Here is a 14,807-nt window from a genome sequence, read left to right on the forward strand (position 1 = left end):
AGCTACCTCTTGGCCATCAGAGAGTAAGATGGAGAGGGGGACAGAATTGTAATGCCCACTGACCTATCAAACCCTGTCCCATATGACCTTAGAACTGGTGGTAAAAGATATGTTAGTTGTGAACTTAATCCAAGATTCCTTCTGGCTTTGACGTCTTACCCATCTAGCATGTGCAAGAGCCCATTGGAAAGCGATGCGGTTTGAAAGTGTGGGATATCTACAGAAAGTATCCCAAGCTCATTTTGGAGCCTTCTGTGCCATGTGGCAGGCAGGATTCCACCACAGACGAGGAAATAGTGAAAACGTGTCGAGGTTTCAGGAATACATTGAGCAGCTGCTTGTATAATACAGTCAGTTACTGCTGCCACCCAATAGTCTATTGATGGCTGATTCACGATGGCAGGATCAAGTTCTGCAAGAGCAGTGAAAGTGGACTAGTCTGTCTGATCCAGCTTCCATCAGAGCACATGAGTAGGGTGGCATCGCGATGCGGTTTGAAAGTGTGGGATATCTACAGAAAGTATCCCAAGCTCATTTTGGAGCCTTCTGTGCCATGTGGCAGGCAGGATTCCACCACAGACGAGGAAATAGTGAAAACGTGTCGAGGTTTCAGGAATACATTGAGCAGCTGCTTGTATAATACAGTCAGTTACTGCTGCCACACAATAGTCTATTGATGGCTGATTCACGATGGCAGGATCAAGTTCTGCAAGAGCAGTGAAAGTGGACTAGTCTGCCTGATCCAGCTTCCACCAGGGCACGTGAGTAGGGTGGCATCGACCATGGCCAGTCTCTCTCAAAAGTATAGGAAAATGATCACTGCCTAGTGGATTATTTTCAACCCTCCATGACAAATGGGAGAATAATGAAGGGGAGCAAACTGAGAGATCAATAGCGGTAAAGGACTAACTAGGTGCATGAAAATGAGTGGAAGAACTAGTATTGAAAAGAGAAATGTTGTGATCATAGAGCATACGCTCTACAGAGTGTGACCCCTCCTATCAATAACAGCACTTCCCCAGAGGGGATGATGTCCATTACAGTTACCTAGTATTAGAAAGGGAGATGGCTATGCAATGAGAGCATCAAGGTCTGATTGATCATGTCTCTCCAGGCGACAGGTAGAGAGAACAAACAGTGATGGTATGACACAAGGAAATACGAATGGCTACGGCCTCCAAGGGTGTGTTGAGTGACAAAGACAGGGTGGAAAAATGCTGATATACCAACAGTGCCATCCCTCCATGTACTCGTCCATCACACAGCCTGTCATTTCTGCACATAGAAAACTGCAGAAAGGTGACTGTATCAGCAGGATTCAGAAATGTTTCTTGTAAGGAAAGACATACAGGATGGTAGGAAGCAATCAGTGTTTTGATGTTATCCAGATTAGAACATAAACCTCGACAGTTCCATTGTATCAAGGTGGGCATCTTTAATAACGGGTAGAAAAAGTGACTGGAGAACCCTTCTGTTTATGACCACGTCTTTTTTTCCTTACTGTCCTTGTTCAGAGGAGGTCTATCGACCTCCATGGATCCTGCCCTGGGTCGAATGGGCAGGTCTTTTTTGTTGGAAGGGTATTTCAGTGACTGAGGACACAAATGAACGATTGTTTTGCATCTTGGGGTGAGAGAAAAATATGTATCTGAAGAAATACCTGTATTTGAAACCAAAGGATATGAATCTTGGGGTTTGTTGGAATGTATTGGAGGAATAGAGATAGGTGTAGAAGTTGATTCAACCTTTTCAACCATGGAGGTCAAAAGGCTCTTCATTTGTTTTGAAAATGATTCTCTTGAAAGCACAAAGATCTGTCTGCACTCCCACCGTAGCTGTGGAATTAAGTGCAGCAGCATATGTCCGAGATGAAGTGGCAGACAGCAATTTCAAAGCCTCAGGATAACTACTGTGATGAGTTGTTTTCAAAAGCTGCACCTCTTTTTCCTCCAACTATTTAGGGCAAGAACAAAAGTAGGAACTGTAAGAACCATTGCAGTTGACACAATGTGGGTCTGTGTCACACTTACAGGCATCATGGTCTTTGCCACCACAACGAGCACGTCCGGGAACCACAACATGACGCCTCTGACATTGGAAACATCAGAGAGGGTTTGGAATGTACGGCCATACCCTACAATTTAGATAACTTGCCTTGATGGTGGCAGGAGCACGTGGTGATGTAAATGTCAAAACGAGGATGTCTGTTGGCAGTGTAACTCCATGCAGAAACTCCTTGAGTGGAGAAACCAGCAAGAATCTCCGACTTGTAGATGTTCTTCAAATCCTCTCAATAACTCCTCGTGATGAATTCAAGGTAGCACGAGGAGAACCTCAATAGGTACATCCTCGATTGCCTTTGAATTCAAGAGGAGTAGTGTTGGGATGTGGATGTTTAAACCAATATGTCTCCAAATCAAAGCTTTTTTACTAACTTTGGAAAGCCAGCAAGCCCCTCTAGTCCCTTCTGAATTAAAAAGGAGGACATTTGCCCTAAAGGTTTTTCTGAAAGAGAATGTAATATAAGAAAATGAGGTACGTGTGTTACAGATGTTAAAGATTGCTGCTTCAAAGAGTCTTCAAGACGTAGTCGTTTACCTTTTGACTGTTTTTTCACTATTTTATTTACATTTTTTATAGGAGAATCCATAGGAAAAAAAAAGAAAATTTCGGTACCCACTGACCCCACCCACCGTGGAGCCCTACGAGGGGATGCACTACAATGTCATGCAAGGACATTGCAGCAACACCAGGGTTTCGTGAGCACTATACCCAAACACCAGCATCAGGCACAACACCCATTGAGAACTTTCAACACTGGTACTTGGTTGACTCTAGCCCAAGTGGACCAGCCGACTGACCCAAGGGGGGCCACACAAAGGCAGCCCATCTACAGGAATTCAAGGCCAAAGTGGTGTGTTAGGGTTGGACCCCTCAACCACCAGGATCCTCTCCTCTCCTTCACGGGTCACCACGCACACCAAACATGTGGGTGGATGTTTAGATCCCAGAGGAAGTAACCAGAAAGAACAGAACCTTCCCTGGGAGGTCCCCTCAGACATAACAATAGAGGACATGTACAAGACAAACAAAATTATCAGGACTGCAGTGAGAAGAAAAATGAAAAATAGAGGAGAGGGAAACAGGAATGAAGGTGATATCTATCTTGCAAGCAGCAGATATCTTGAGGAAATTCTACAACCCAGATAAAGATGGAAGAGAATAAGGAAATTAAGATAAAACATCTGACCAATGACATCTATATAAAAAAAATATAAAATATGGTTGTGAGAAAAATTGGTACAAGGAGCAAGTAGTCAAAGGTTCAAGTGAAGGAAGGATAATGGCATGGAGAACCACACTAAGATTCCAACCATAATGAAGTGTTAGAAGAGGTGGACAAAGATGACAATAGGATAAAAGAAAAACGAAAGATTAGGTGAGGCCACATTACATCTTGCAACAGTGGACACCAACAAACCATTGCTGAAGATCAATGCAAATAACTTAGAAAGTGACGAAAGGTGGGTTGGAAGGGCAAGAAACAATGGGAAAAGGTGCACCATTTTAACTGGCAAAAAGATAAGAGAAAAGAGTAAACAGAACAGGAAAGAAAGGAGGCTACCTGCATACAGTCTGGACTGCCTTGCAAGAGACCAGACAAATGCTATGAGTGATGTTGGAGTGCAGCCACAACAGGATAACATATGCCTGATTGAAGTTGCTAGAGAAGGGGGTGAAAAATGGAAGAAATAAGGCAGGGGATGGTTACAGGAGGAACAGGATAAAAAACAAACCACAGATGAGCAGGCTAGAACATGGCAACAAGAAGGGCTCAACATGCAGTAGCTTGAATCAAAAAAGAAGACAGATAAGAAAATGGAGGATAGGCATAAAGGTAAAGCCTGGTTCAATCCTGCCTGAAAGCACCCACACTCAAAGGATGTGTAACCAGAGACCTGAATAGAGTTAGTTTAAAATTGGAGTGTCTGGAATTTGCATCCAGACAGATTTTTGGGCAGAATTTTGTTAGAACAATATAAATGATTAAATATAAAATTCAGAACACCCGTGACAAGCCAGAAAAAGGATATGCTGAGATTGGACCTACAAAAGAAGATTTAATGTTTGAAAATCAAATTGAGAACATTATTAGGTGCCCCTTGTAAAATGTTTAACAGACAACAGAAGAGTTATTGGTATAGATTATTACAAAATGGCTTCCTACCAATTGATAGGAAATAAACAAAAAGCAAAACAAATGGTAAGACATTCCAAGAGATTGATGTGGTGAGAAGATTCATCCACATTCCAATGGCCTGCGACTTCAAGAATCCATACGTACCCCTCATCCTACGAGAGAAGCAGCTGTAAACAGATGCAACTCAAAACAGAAAGGAGGCAAAGGAACATCAGCCAAGGTGTTATTTCTGTCAATCCATCTGATAAAATCAAGCTGGAGGGAAAGAGAAATCCTGAGAGAAATTCCCTTAATTGTGCAACATCCACTAAAGATGTATGTAAAACCCTAAGATATAACAGCTTCCTTGGAAATCAGGAGCTCCATTAACCTTAAACAAAGAAAAGAATGCTGGCTTCAAATGATGAAGATATTGAAACACCCTCAAAAGAATCATTTATTGTTGTGTGGTGAGAAAAGGCATCTCCAACTTGATAAATTAACCCACGTGAGCAGTTCTCTATAGGATGAAATGTGTGCGAGTGAGGGAGTCTTGTAGGAATGGAGCCAAAAGTAGTCAGTCATCCATATAATGATAGAACTACAAATCATGCTAATGATCATGGCAGACAAACGCTTTGCCCACACAACAGAGACGTAAGGAGCTGAAGCAAGTTGAAATGAAAGATTGCAGAATTGGAAAACTCAGCCATTGTGAACAATATGAAGAAAACCAGGAAGCCAGGAGGAAATTAGAATGTGAAATTAAGCATCTCAGATGTACACTTCCATTATCCAGAGACCTGGATACCTATCAAAGTGTGTGGAAAAACTCCAAGTGAAATGAGGAAGATTGATATGGTTGAGAATGGAGAAGTCATCAATAGAAGGCCAATCTCCTTGAGACCAACAAACAAATGGGAATAAAACCCCAAAGAATGGTGAGCAACTAGGAATTGCCTAAGAAACAAAACAGAGTTTTTTCTGACAACACCTGAAAAACAAGGATTTGTTGTAAAAGGGTGCCATAGATAAACAAATATGGTCAACCATGACCCCACAATGCCAGAACTGACAGACACTCATATCACTAATGCCAAAAAACATGTTGATGAACAATTTGGTGGCTCATTATTTAACAGCAGAGGGAACCACAACTAATAACATAGTGGAAACACTGATATGAGAATTAATGTCGTAGAAAATCAGAGGAAAAAAAAATTCCCACAAAAACTAAGTGACCAAAAAATAATAAGATATTTAAGAATTGCAAAAAGAAATCAATAATGCACACTACTGAATGAAAAGTTGAGTAACAAACAAGCACAGCTGCACAACAGAATGCAAAACTGAAAAATGAGGAATGTGTTCTGCAGTACAGAGGGAGTCAACTGTACTAGCAGGGCATGTTACATTCATCTTAATGGAAGACTGTTTCATGCTCATTTGTATGATACAGTGCAGCCATACAAGGTAGGTGGAAGCATCAAGGCAAGTGGTGAGCAAAATTTGCACAAATAGAGGACAATACTAATCATGAAAAAAACTTGTATGAAAAAGAGGTGATGTATGGTATCAGAACTTAAAAAAATCACAACCAAAATATTTTGAGCATTTTTTATTTTAACTTAAAAATGTATTGATAATACTTATAATTTGTAAGTTACTACGAAAGTTATTGGCAACATTTCCTTAACTTTATTAAACTTTTTTTTTACATAATTAATACATAACATATTGTAACTGAAAGATATTCTTTTCTTCTGTGACTACAATAAATGAAAAATTATCCAGAATTTGTATCATCAGGCAAAAATATAAGGTGTCTAACCATATATACTTTACAGACTAGAAAATATTTGTAAAAACCAAAACATCTTTCACATGCCTTTTTTTGTTTACTTCCCTTTTATTACTAACTGTCAAATACAAATTCATAATCTGTCCCCCTAACTAAGATTATCACTATCATTAACTTGTAATGTTTAACCCAATCTTGGCTTAAACAATAAACTTAGTATGAGAACAATTTTATGTCAGTTATTGCTTATACAATGGGTTTTATGCACTTTGCCCCCAGCAGGGATCAAATCCCAAAAACATAATATTATAAGCCCTTAAATGTATTGCTGAACAGTAGATTGCCACTGTCTCAGTTAACACCATTTCTCAGAAAGAATATTTTCTTAGTCATTTTACACTTAACACAATCATGTTTAAAATTACATTGACATCTTCAAAGCTACACAGTATAAAATATATTTTTATAATTTCAATATCAAGTTAAGATCTTTTCAAAATATAGATTTATTAAATGGTATTCTCAGCATAACCTCCCATAATTAATACAAAATCAAATCTACTTCATAGTATTTCTGAAGTCAATCTAATTTTGTCTAAAGCACATTTGGAACAAAAAAAATTAGCAATAAACTTTCAACTTAAAGAAAACAATGTTGAGAAAATCAATAATTATGAAGATGAAATTACAAAGACAAAATATTGGCAAGTTTTAAAAAAATGTATACTAAAAAATAAAATGTTCTATGAGTGAATTTTAAAAATTTATGGAGAAATCATTTAAAAGTATATTAAAGTAATTTTGTAACAAAGTTCATTTAGCTTACTCTTTGTTTTCTTGGACTATGACATCAGCCTCTGGCCATTCCCAGTCATACTCAAAAATATCACTGCAACGTATGAAATAGCTCAAAATGAAAAGGAAACGGATAATAATGTCAGCTTTCTTCCCACTGATAACAGTTTTGGCTAACTTTGTTGGACTTCCAATAGCTCCATGTAGGTCCCTTAAGAAAAAAAAAAAAAAGGGGAGATGATTATTTCATTATTTGAGAATACTATTAAAATAAAACTTTAAAACAAAATTTGTTTCAAGTGTCTCAGCTATCACCTACATTATGTTAACCATTTTAAAATAATTACATTATTCAAATTTTCCTAGTCATAAGAAAATTGTTTAAGCATTTAAAAATTTAGGTCAAATGAAGAAACAAAACCAAAAAGATATTAACAGGGATGTAGAAGAGGCTTTCTTATTTAAAATAAAGTGATACACAATTAAAATTAAAAGGCTTTTAATAAAAACAAAATAAAAAACAGGTTTACACAGTGTTCACATTTTTCCTTCAATTTTTGTTGTTTTCTAAAGCTAGTTTTCAACCCTCTTCAATTGTCATCAGGGTTAATCAACAAAAAATTATATAAAATTTAAATTGAGATATAATCACATAATGGGTGAAAAACTGATAAACAAAAATACGGACATAATTGTAACTGGCTTTTTGTTTTATTAAGGATTTTATAACACACAGTTAACTTATGACATGTTATCATTAATCTATTATAAGGATTAAATCAAAAGAAACAAAAGTCCAAAATATTTAGTACTGGGACATGCTTCTCATGAAATATTAAAAAAAATTAGAAACTCTGGTACATTCTTCTGTTGTTTTTTTTTGTGTTTCATATACTTTGTAAATATGATACTTGAACTTAGTGAATTATTCAAATCTGGTTAGTCATTTGACATTCTATTTGTTTTAAGTGGCAACTCTACTAGTAAATAACATTCTAAATCATTATTTGTATGTTTTGTTGGTGGTTTTTTTTTTTAATTTCACGCAAAGCTACACAAGGGCTATCTGCACTAACCATCTTGAAAAAAAATCTCAAAAGAAACTTAAAAACTACCATATTGAAGGAAATTTTTCTGTTACACTAGCTAGGATTAAAAGGCAGGGTTGTTTACTCAGAAAGAGAACCTAGTACACTACTTAATCTGTTTAAATTATTATATGTATCATCCACTGATAAAAAATGCTTACCATTATCAATTATGAGAACTTAAGATAAAAAAAATTCCACAATATACTCTTGATATGAGTAAATGGCCAAACATAAAAACATGTGAATGCACAGTGTTAGTCTCAATATGACACAAAACCCGTGTTCAGAATAAATTCATGATAAATAATAAACAGATGATACTTGTTTACACAAGTCATGAGTATACATTGAAATGTTCTGCAAAAGATATTTTTCAACTTTTGAACTCTTAAATCTGTATTCCAAGCTATAGACACTTCATCCAATTACCACAAAAAAGCAATGAGTAAGGGTACCACACACACACTTCTTATGAATTTTGATTCCTTTTTCCTGCAGTCATTTTAATATTTTATGCTGTTTTGCTTTACTAGGTTTTTAACAAGATGCATTGCTTGACATTAGTTGATTGAAGAGTGACTTGTTTTGAGGCCTCTAAGACTTGTTTTTGTTGAAAGATCTGACAAATCAAGTGGAGGTAAATAAAAGCTGTTCCTCTTGGAATTTTAATTACTTTTTGTGAAGAAAATTGGAGGAAAATATAAAACAAAAAAATTATTCCACTGGTAAGGATCTCTCTTTTACCAGTTCCAAAAAGTATAAGACAAATAGAAAGAGATTTTGTTTACAAAACATATTCAAAAACATTTGTAACATGATAATCTTATATGTGCAACACATATATAAAGCTTACCCCAACTGCATCCACAATGGGTTGTATGGATGAGACCTGGCCAGTGCATCCACCTATAAAAAGTTATTTCCTTCTCATTATTTTAAAAACTTCATTAAATTATATAAAATACACTCATGTATAATTTTTCAAAATGTTTCAACATTACATCTAGACAAAGTTAAATGTACCTTATACAAATAATATAAACATATAGCACATATGACACATGCATATATATTACTTTTTACAAATAAATTCTTAAGTTTGTTATTTTTCTTAAAACACAAAACAGTTAACAAGAAAATACATAGAAAACAATGCTCTCTACTACTTTTGATGTTAAAGTTTTTTTGCACTCACATCAAGGTTTGCATCTAATTTTACACTTAGAGATAAAAAAGAAAACAAAATTATAAATTAATATTCCAATATCGCAGTAATTTATTAGGCTTTCTAACTATGGTGCCTTTGGGTCTAAAAAATCTCATTTCCTATCAGTATATCACCTTCATCACCACTTTTCAAATCATGCAAAGGTAATAACAGCATTACTCATGTAAGTGATTCAGTAAGACTGAAAAAAACTGCATAGTTCAAAATGAGTGCTTTCAATTGGTTATAAACATTTAATTGAGAAACCATTATAAATGAACAAGTACTTTCAAATGAGAAAGAAGCTGGTTCACTAAAATATAATAATACCTCAGCATATAGAAAAGGTAGGAGGTTTTTATATGTTCTAACTTGTCAAACTTGATAATTTGAATTTCTAATTCAATTAAAAGTGTGGACTTTATATTTTATGACACCTACAATACAAACTGATTCAATGAAGATGATGATGCACCATGTGGCACACAAAAATTTGATAATTTTTTTATATTTCCTTTATACTAAAAATTAAATAATTTATAATAATACAAAAAGTTCAAATATGAATTACAATTTGATTCCAGGTAATTGAGCATACATTCATAAAATATTTTAATATTTTAATGTAAATCTTCATACACTGTGATCCCAATCAATATGGAAAAGGTTAAAATATGTTTATTGCATGACAAGTTACACACCCAACGAGCTCTGTGTTTCCGATGTTCAACCTGGTTTATTGCAACATCAGATGGGGTAACTGTAGGAACCCACGCCAAATGATGTGTCAGAACAGCTGTCAACAAAGTGCTGACAAAGCTGAAACAAAATTTTAAAACAAGAAACAATTAAAACATTAAATTTACATCTTGAACAGTATAAAACAATTTTTTGTCTGCTAATTTACTCCAGGTGGCTATTTGCAAACTAAATGTTTTAACAGATTTAAACAGAACTATTTCATGGAGATTAACAAAATTGTCATTCTCAGAAAATTCCATACATTAATGTGTTATAACCCTGACAATGTTTATATTTTTACAAAGGCTATTACTTGTAATGTGTGTATAATAAAATGCCCTTTAAAAAATTCACAAATAAATTATTACTGGTTGTTTTGTAATACAGTAAACCGTCAAGTACTTATAAACATCAAAATAATTTATCTTTCCTGTATTCTTTCGTACAAGAAATGTTTCATTTTGTTTCTATACTAGTCACAAAAGTTCTTAAAACACTGATTTTATGTTTTAAAATAACAATTCCTATCAAATCTTTGTCATTTTGAGATATTTCTTATAAACTGGTTGAACAAAAACAAACTTATGGAAAATATTATAAAGCCTAGGCTGCTTAAATGAAATTTTAAATGAGAAAAAAAAAAATCATCTTTCATAATTAATGTGTACATTAACAAAACACCATTATTAGCACAAATTTCAATTAGCATTTTAAGTATTAAAATTCATTCAACTTTAAAGGATAATTTTTTTTTAATTCACACTAATTTGTAATTTTCTTTAAGCTCTAAAATATTCATAAAGGGTATCTTTAATACTATGTTAAATATTCATATGATTCTAATTGCCAACAACATACAAACTGGGACTGAAGATGAATAAAACATCAATACATTAAACTTGTTTCTATTGTATTATCTGTAGAATGACTTGCAAGACAAAAAAACAACTTTAATGGTGCATTTCATGTATCTTGTTGGAAAAAAGTGATTAAAACATGTAGCAAAAATATCCTACTCTGCACAGATAATTAAGGTTTAAAAGGTGTATCAATTCTATTAATTACAATATCTTTTAAAATCAATAAGTAATTTGAAAAAAATTAAAATTACTTTCAGTCTAAAACTCTAGTTAAGTCTAACTAACCATTTAAGAGTATTTTCATACATATTAATTCACAAAGGGGAATCACTTCCCTGATTCAACTCTCTCTATAAAACTTCTCTCAACTACTTAAAAATTTCACCTTGTTTGACATCAAACAATTCGTAAATTTAAAGATACGTACAAATTTGTATACTTGGTATCAAACTCCTCAATCAGCGAGACAAGTTCACTAATAAATTTTGCACAATGAATATGATGATTAACATTGGGAGACATCATAGACAACCACACTGGAGACGAGAGACGAGGGCCTGTGAAAAGATCTTGCAGAGACACCTGGAGCTGCTCTACACCCTGCAGAAAATGTTAAACAAATGCATTTCTTGTTATAAATGAAGTAAATTGCAATTCTGGTATTAGTGATACATTTTACTTTCAAACCAAATTAAAATCTCTGAATGAGATTTCTTGTAAGCTTATTAATCTTTTTCTTTATAATTGTAGCTGATATGATCCAACACTAAAAAAACCAAAAACACTAGCCTCAGTATCTCAGTTGCTTTTTTATTCAATTTATACATTTCTGCCAAATAAATGTACCTGTATTAACTCACCATAATAAATTTTCAGCAGCAGATTTGGGTGATTAACCTATGAACACTGATGACATCAATTAAGAGTCATGTCACGTGATCAATTAATAGAAATGATGACTAAATTAATGCCACAAAAATAATGAAATAATCAAAATTAATATTTCTAGTTGTTAGTGTTTGATTATAACTAAACAAAATATTAAATTATAATATTATGTTCCAATTTTTTAATTCAAGTGTCTTCAGCTTAAAAAGGTTAGTGTAATAAGTCATGAAAATAATCCAATAATTGAAATCATTATTTTTACTACAATTATTCCAACTACACATGCAATCAAAATACTAACATTATGATTTCTCAGTTTATCATTAGTATTTCTTATTTAATTCAACTTTTTTTTTCTGCCATACCCCAGCTATCAGGGTGGATTCCATTGCAATTTGAAGGTTCAATTCCTGTTGTCAAACACACACTCCTTTTAAATAACGTGAAATTATATCAGGCAAAATTTCAACATCATAATATATCTAAATTAAAATATTGCATGTTTTTATTTTCTCTTTAATATTAATTTTTTAATTAGAGAAAGCTACCCTACTTATAACAAAATGAAATATTAACATGGAAATGAATATACCTAATTAAACACTTTTTTTTACTCATAAAAATTAGAATGCATTGTTTAATCACTTGGGTAACCCTTATTGTTAACAATATTTTCAAATGTAAACCATAATATCTCATGAGGTTCAACCAACTTAGGATATCAAGTTTAGTCCAAAATACACATATTACAATAATAATGCAAATTAATCTCTATAATAAAAATAAATATTAACAAAAAAAAACAGTCCAACCAACACTTTCAGTGAAAGTAATAACAACAAAACAACAGAGTATACCTTACTTACAAAAAATGCAGATACTGAATCTTGGCTTTCTGTACTGTCACAGATTTAATGTTCATTATTATTATTATTATGCTAATTTTGATAAGAAGCCTAAGTGAATAATTTAGTACATGTTGCTTATTAGTATTTTTCTACAAATTTCAGTTTTTTGGTTTCTCAAGATAGAAATTGAAGTTTGTTTTTAAACAATGGTTTTAATTTCAGTTTATTGATAGGAACTATACAAGTTTTTTTTTTAACAAGTTTCTCAAGATGTTGATCTCTAGTAGCATGATCCAACTGCTTAATATATGACAATCTAGATACTACTAAAATAGTTTATTAAATTCGGCAACACGTCTCTCACTTCATTCAAAGAATTTGCTCAACACAAAAGGGTTAACAGGCCTCTTGTACCTAGTTTTCCATTTCATAACACAGGAGTATTTCTTTGATTTATTTCAAAAGTAAATATTTCCCTTCCAAATGAAAGTAAATATTGATCCACTCTGTGGAAGATTTTAACTGACATTTTTAAAACAAACTTTTAATATGTAAAAGGTGTTATGCAAATGGTGCAATACTCAAATATAAAAGATGTTAAGAGAAAATTTGAAACTTAGGGTTTATCTTGTGAATAGTTTTCATTTATTAAAATTTGTGGTCTAAGGAAAATTTCTTTGGAAATTAGACCCTACTTTTTATGTATAATGTTAATGTATTAAATGTATATAATTGTATGTACAATTATAGAAATCAAAAACATACATTTAATTTGCTATAATTTAACAGTTGAAAGTTCAACATTGACTACATATTAATAAAAAGTAAAAAATTTAACAACTTACAAACTTTGTTATTAATTAAGTTTAGTTATTTTGATAATTATTTCATTAAACTGAAATTATGTTAAAGAATAGCTGATGTACATAATGTATGAGATTATATTAATGAATGATAAGTTCAATAAAGAACTATTAAATGTAATTATGAAGTAAAATTTGGTTGAGTGCATAAAAATAAACTACAATTACTATTTCCCAACTGTTTGTTTGTAGTTAAGCACAAAACCACACAAAGGGCTTTCTGTGCTGTGCCAACCATGATTATTAAAACAAAGTTTTAGCATTTTATATCCACAGACACACCACTGAGCCACTTGGATGATATTTTCCTAGTGTATCTTTATGGAAAGTCTATTCCAGCAAATATGTATTAGAAGCATGAACTTAAGCCCACATCACACAACCATTATAAGAAATAAGCTATAAAAAGAAAATAATACATATTTGGGAAAAATACTGAATATAACACTGAAAGTTAATCAATTCTTGATCTGACAGAATGTGTGAAAAAAAATTAGAAAAAAAAAAAAAATCACACCTACCCTAAGTTTTCCCTGCAATGTTAGCTCAAATACACACTTTTTGACCTAAAGTGCAACAAGAAGTAAATATATAACAAAAATATAGGTGTGTGTAATCTTAACTTTGCTAATGCAAAGTAATGTGGCATTGTCCTCTCACTTCACATTAGAATACAGATGTGTATAAAATAATGACTCACTTTACACCCATGATAATCTCATTCTCATTTATACTTAAGTGACACATGATTTTAATGTCCTTTTGCACAAAGAAAACACATGTAAATTATCCAGGTAATTGCATAAATGTAGTTGTGTAAATTCTACTTACCATTACATGAATGAATCCCTCAATACATTTATATTCATATAAAATCTAATTGAGCTGAAGAACTAAGAGTATATAACCTATCCTGTACCTACTGGTTATCTCACTAGTAACTAATATATAGGTACTTATTTATAATCAGTTGCATCATTTAAACGACAATAATCTCCTCAGGGTATTTAAAGATATTTGAGCAATTATTTATATGGAATTAACAAACTTTAGTATCCTAAAAAAAACTCACAAATGAAATATTTTTACAACTACAACTAGTTTTGGCCATATTCTAAACCACCTGAATGTGTTTATAATATTCCATGAAGAGTAGTCCAAAACTACATGTAAACTAATGAAGGCTGAAAGTAAAAGAAACAAACTTACAATACATGGTTTGATATGTAAATTACTGGTCGCCAAAGCCTCTATTTGCAATGTAAAAAAAATATTTCTAGATTAACTTAAATACAGTTCTGAGCAAAAGAGGAAAACACAGAATAACCTTCACAGTGTAAACAAAGCTTGAGAAATGTGCTTTTCAATTCTTATATCTAACATAAAAGAATGACTTGCTATACATAGTCAATTTAAATAAATTCCTCCAACAACAGCTTAAAATTAGAATAATATTGTTAACAAATACCGAGGGAATTTTACCTGTATTAAGGATATTCAAATCAAGGAATTAATTATAAATATAAAATCACT

At 32.7% G+C, this 14,807-nt stretch overlaps 1 protein-coding gene across 4 annotated transcripts in view; it reads right to left on the minus strand.

Moving 5' to 3' along the window:
• The window catches only part of LOC143246357 (folliculin-interacting protein 2-like), an 83,401-nt gene that overhangs the window by 28,432 nt on the left and 40,162 nt on the right, over window positions 1–14,807 (minus strand). For 2 of the 4 annotated variants that reach the window (XM_076492931.1, XM_076492933.1), the window contains exons 10-14: window positions 13,796–13,840; window positions 11,103–11,275; window positions 9,776–9,893; window positions 8,721–8,773; window positions 6,808–6,987 (exon numbers count right to left, since the gene is read on the minus strand). In XM_076492931.1, coding sequence (XP_076349046.1) covers window positions 6,808–6,987; window positions 8,721–8,773; window positions 9,776–9,893; window positions 11,103–11,275; window positions 13,796–13,840 — 569 coding nt within the window. The remainder of the gene's footprint in view (window positions 1–6,807; window positions 6,988–8,720; window positions 8,774–9,775; window positions 9,894–11,102; window positions 11,276–13,795; window positions 13,841–14,807) is intronic. The other 2 variants (XM_076492932.1, XM_076492934.1) reach the window with 1 other exon arrangement.

The sequence above is a fragment of the Tachypleus tridentatus genome, chromosome 3, assembly GCF_004210375.1.
Source record: "Tachypleus tridentatus isolate NWPU-2018 chromosome 3, ASM421037v1, whole genome shotgun sequence".
Taxonomy (NCBI): Eukaryota; Metazoa; Arthropoda; class Merostomata; order Xiphosura; family Limulidae; genus Tachypleus; species Tachypleus tridentatus.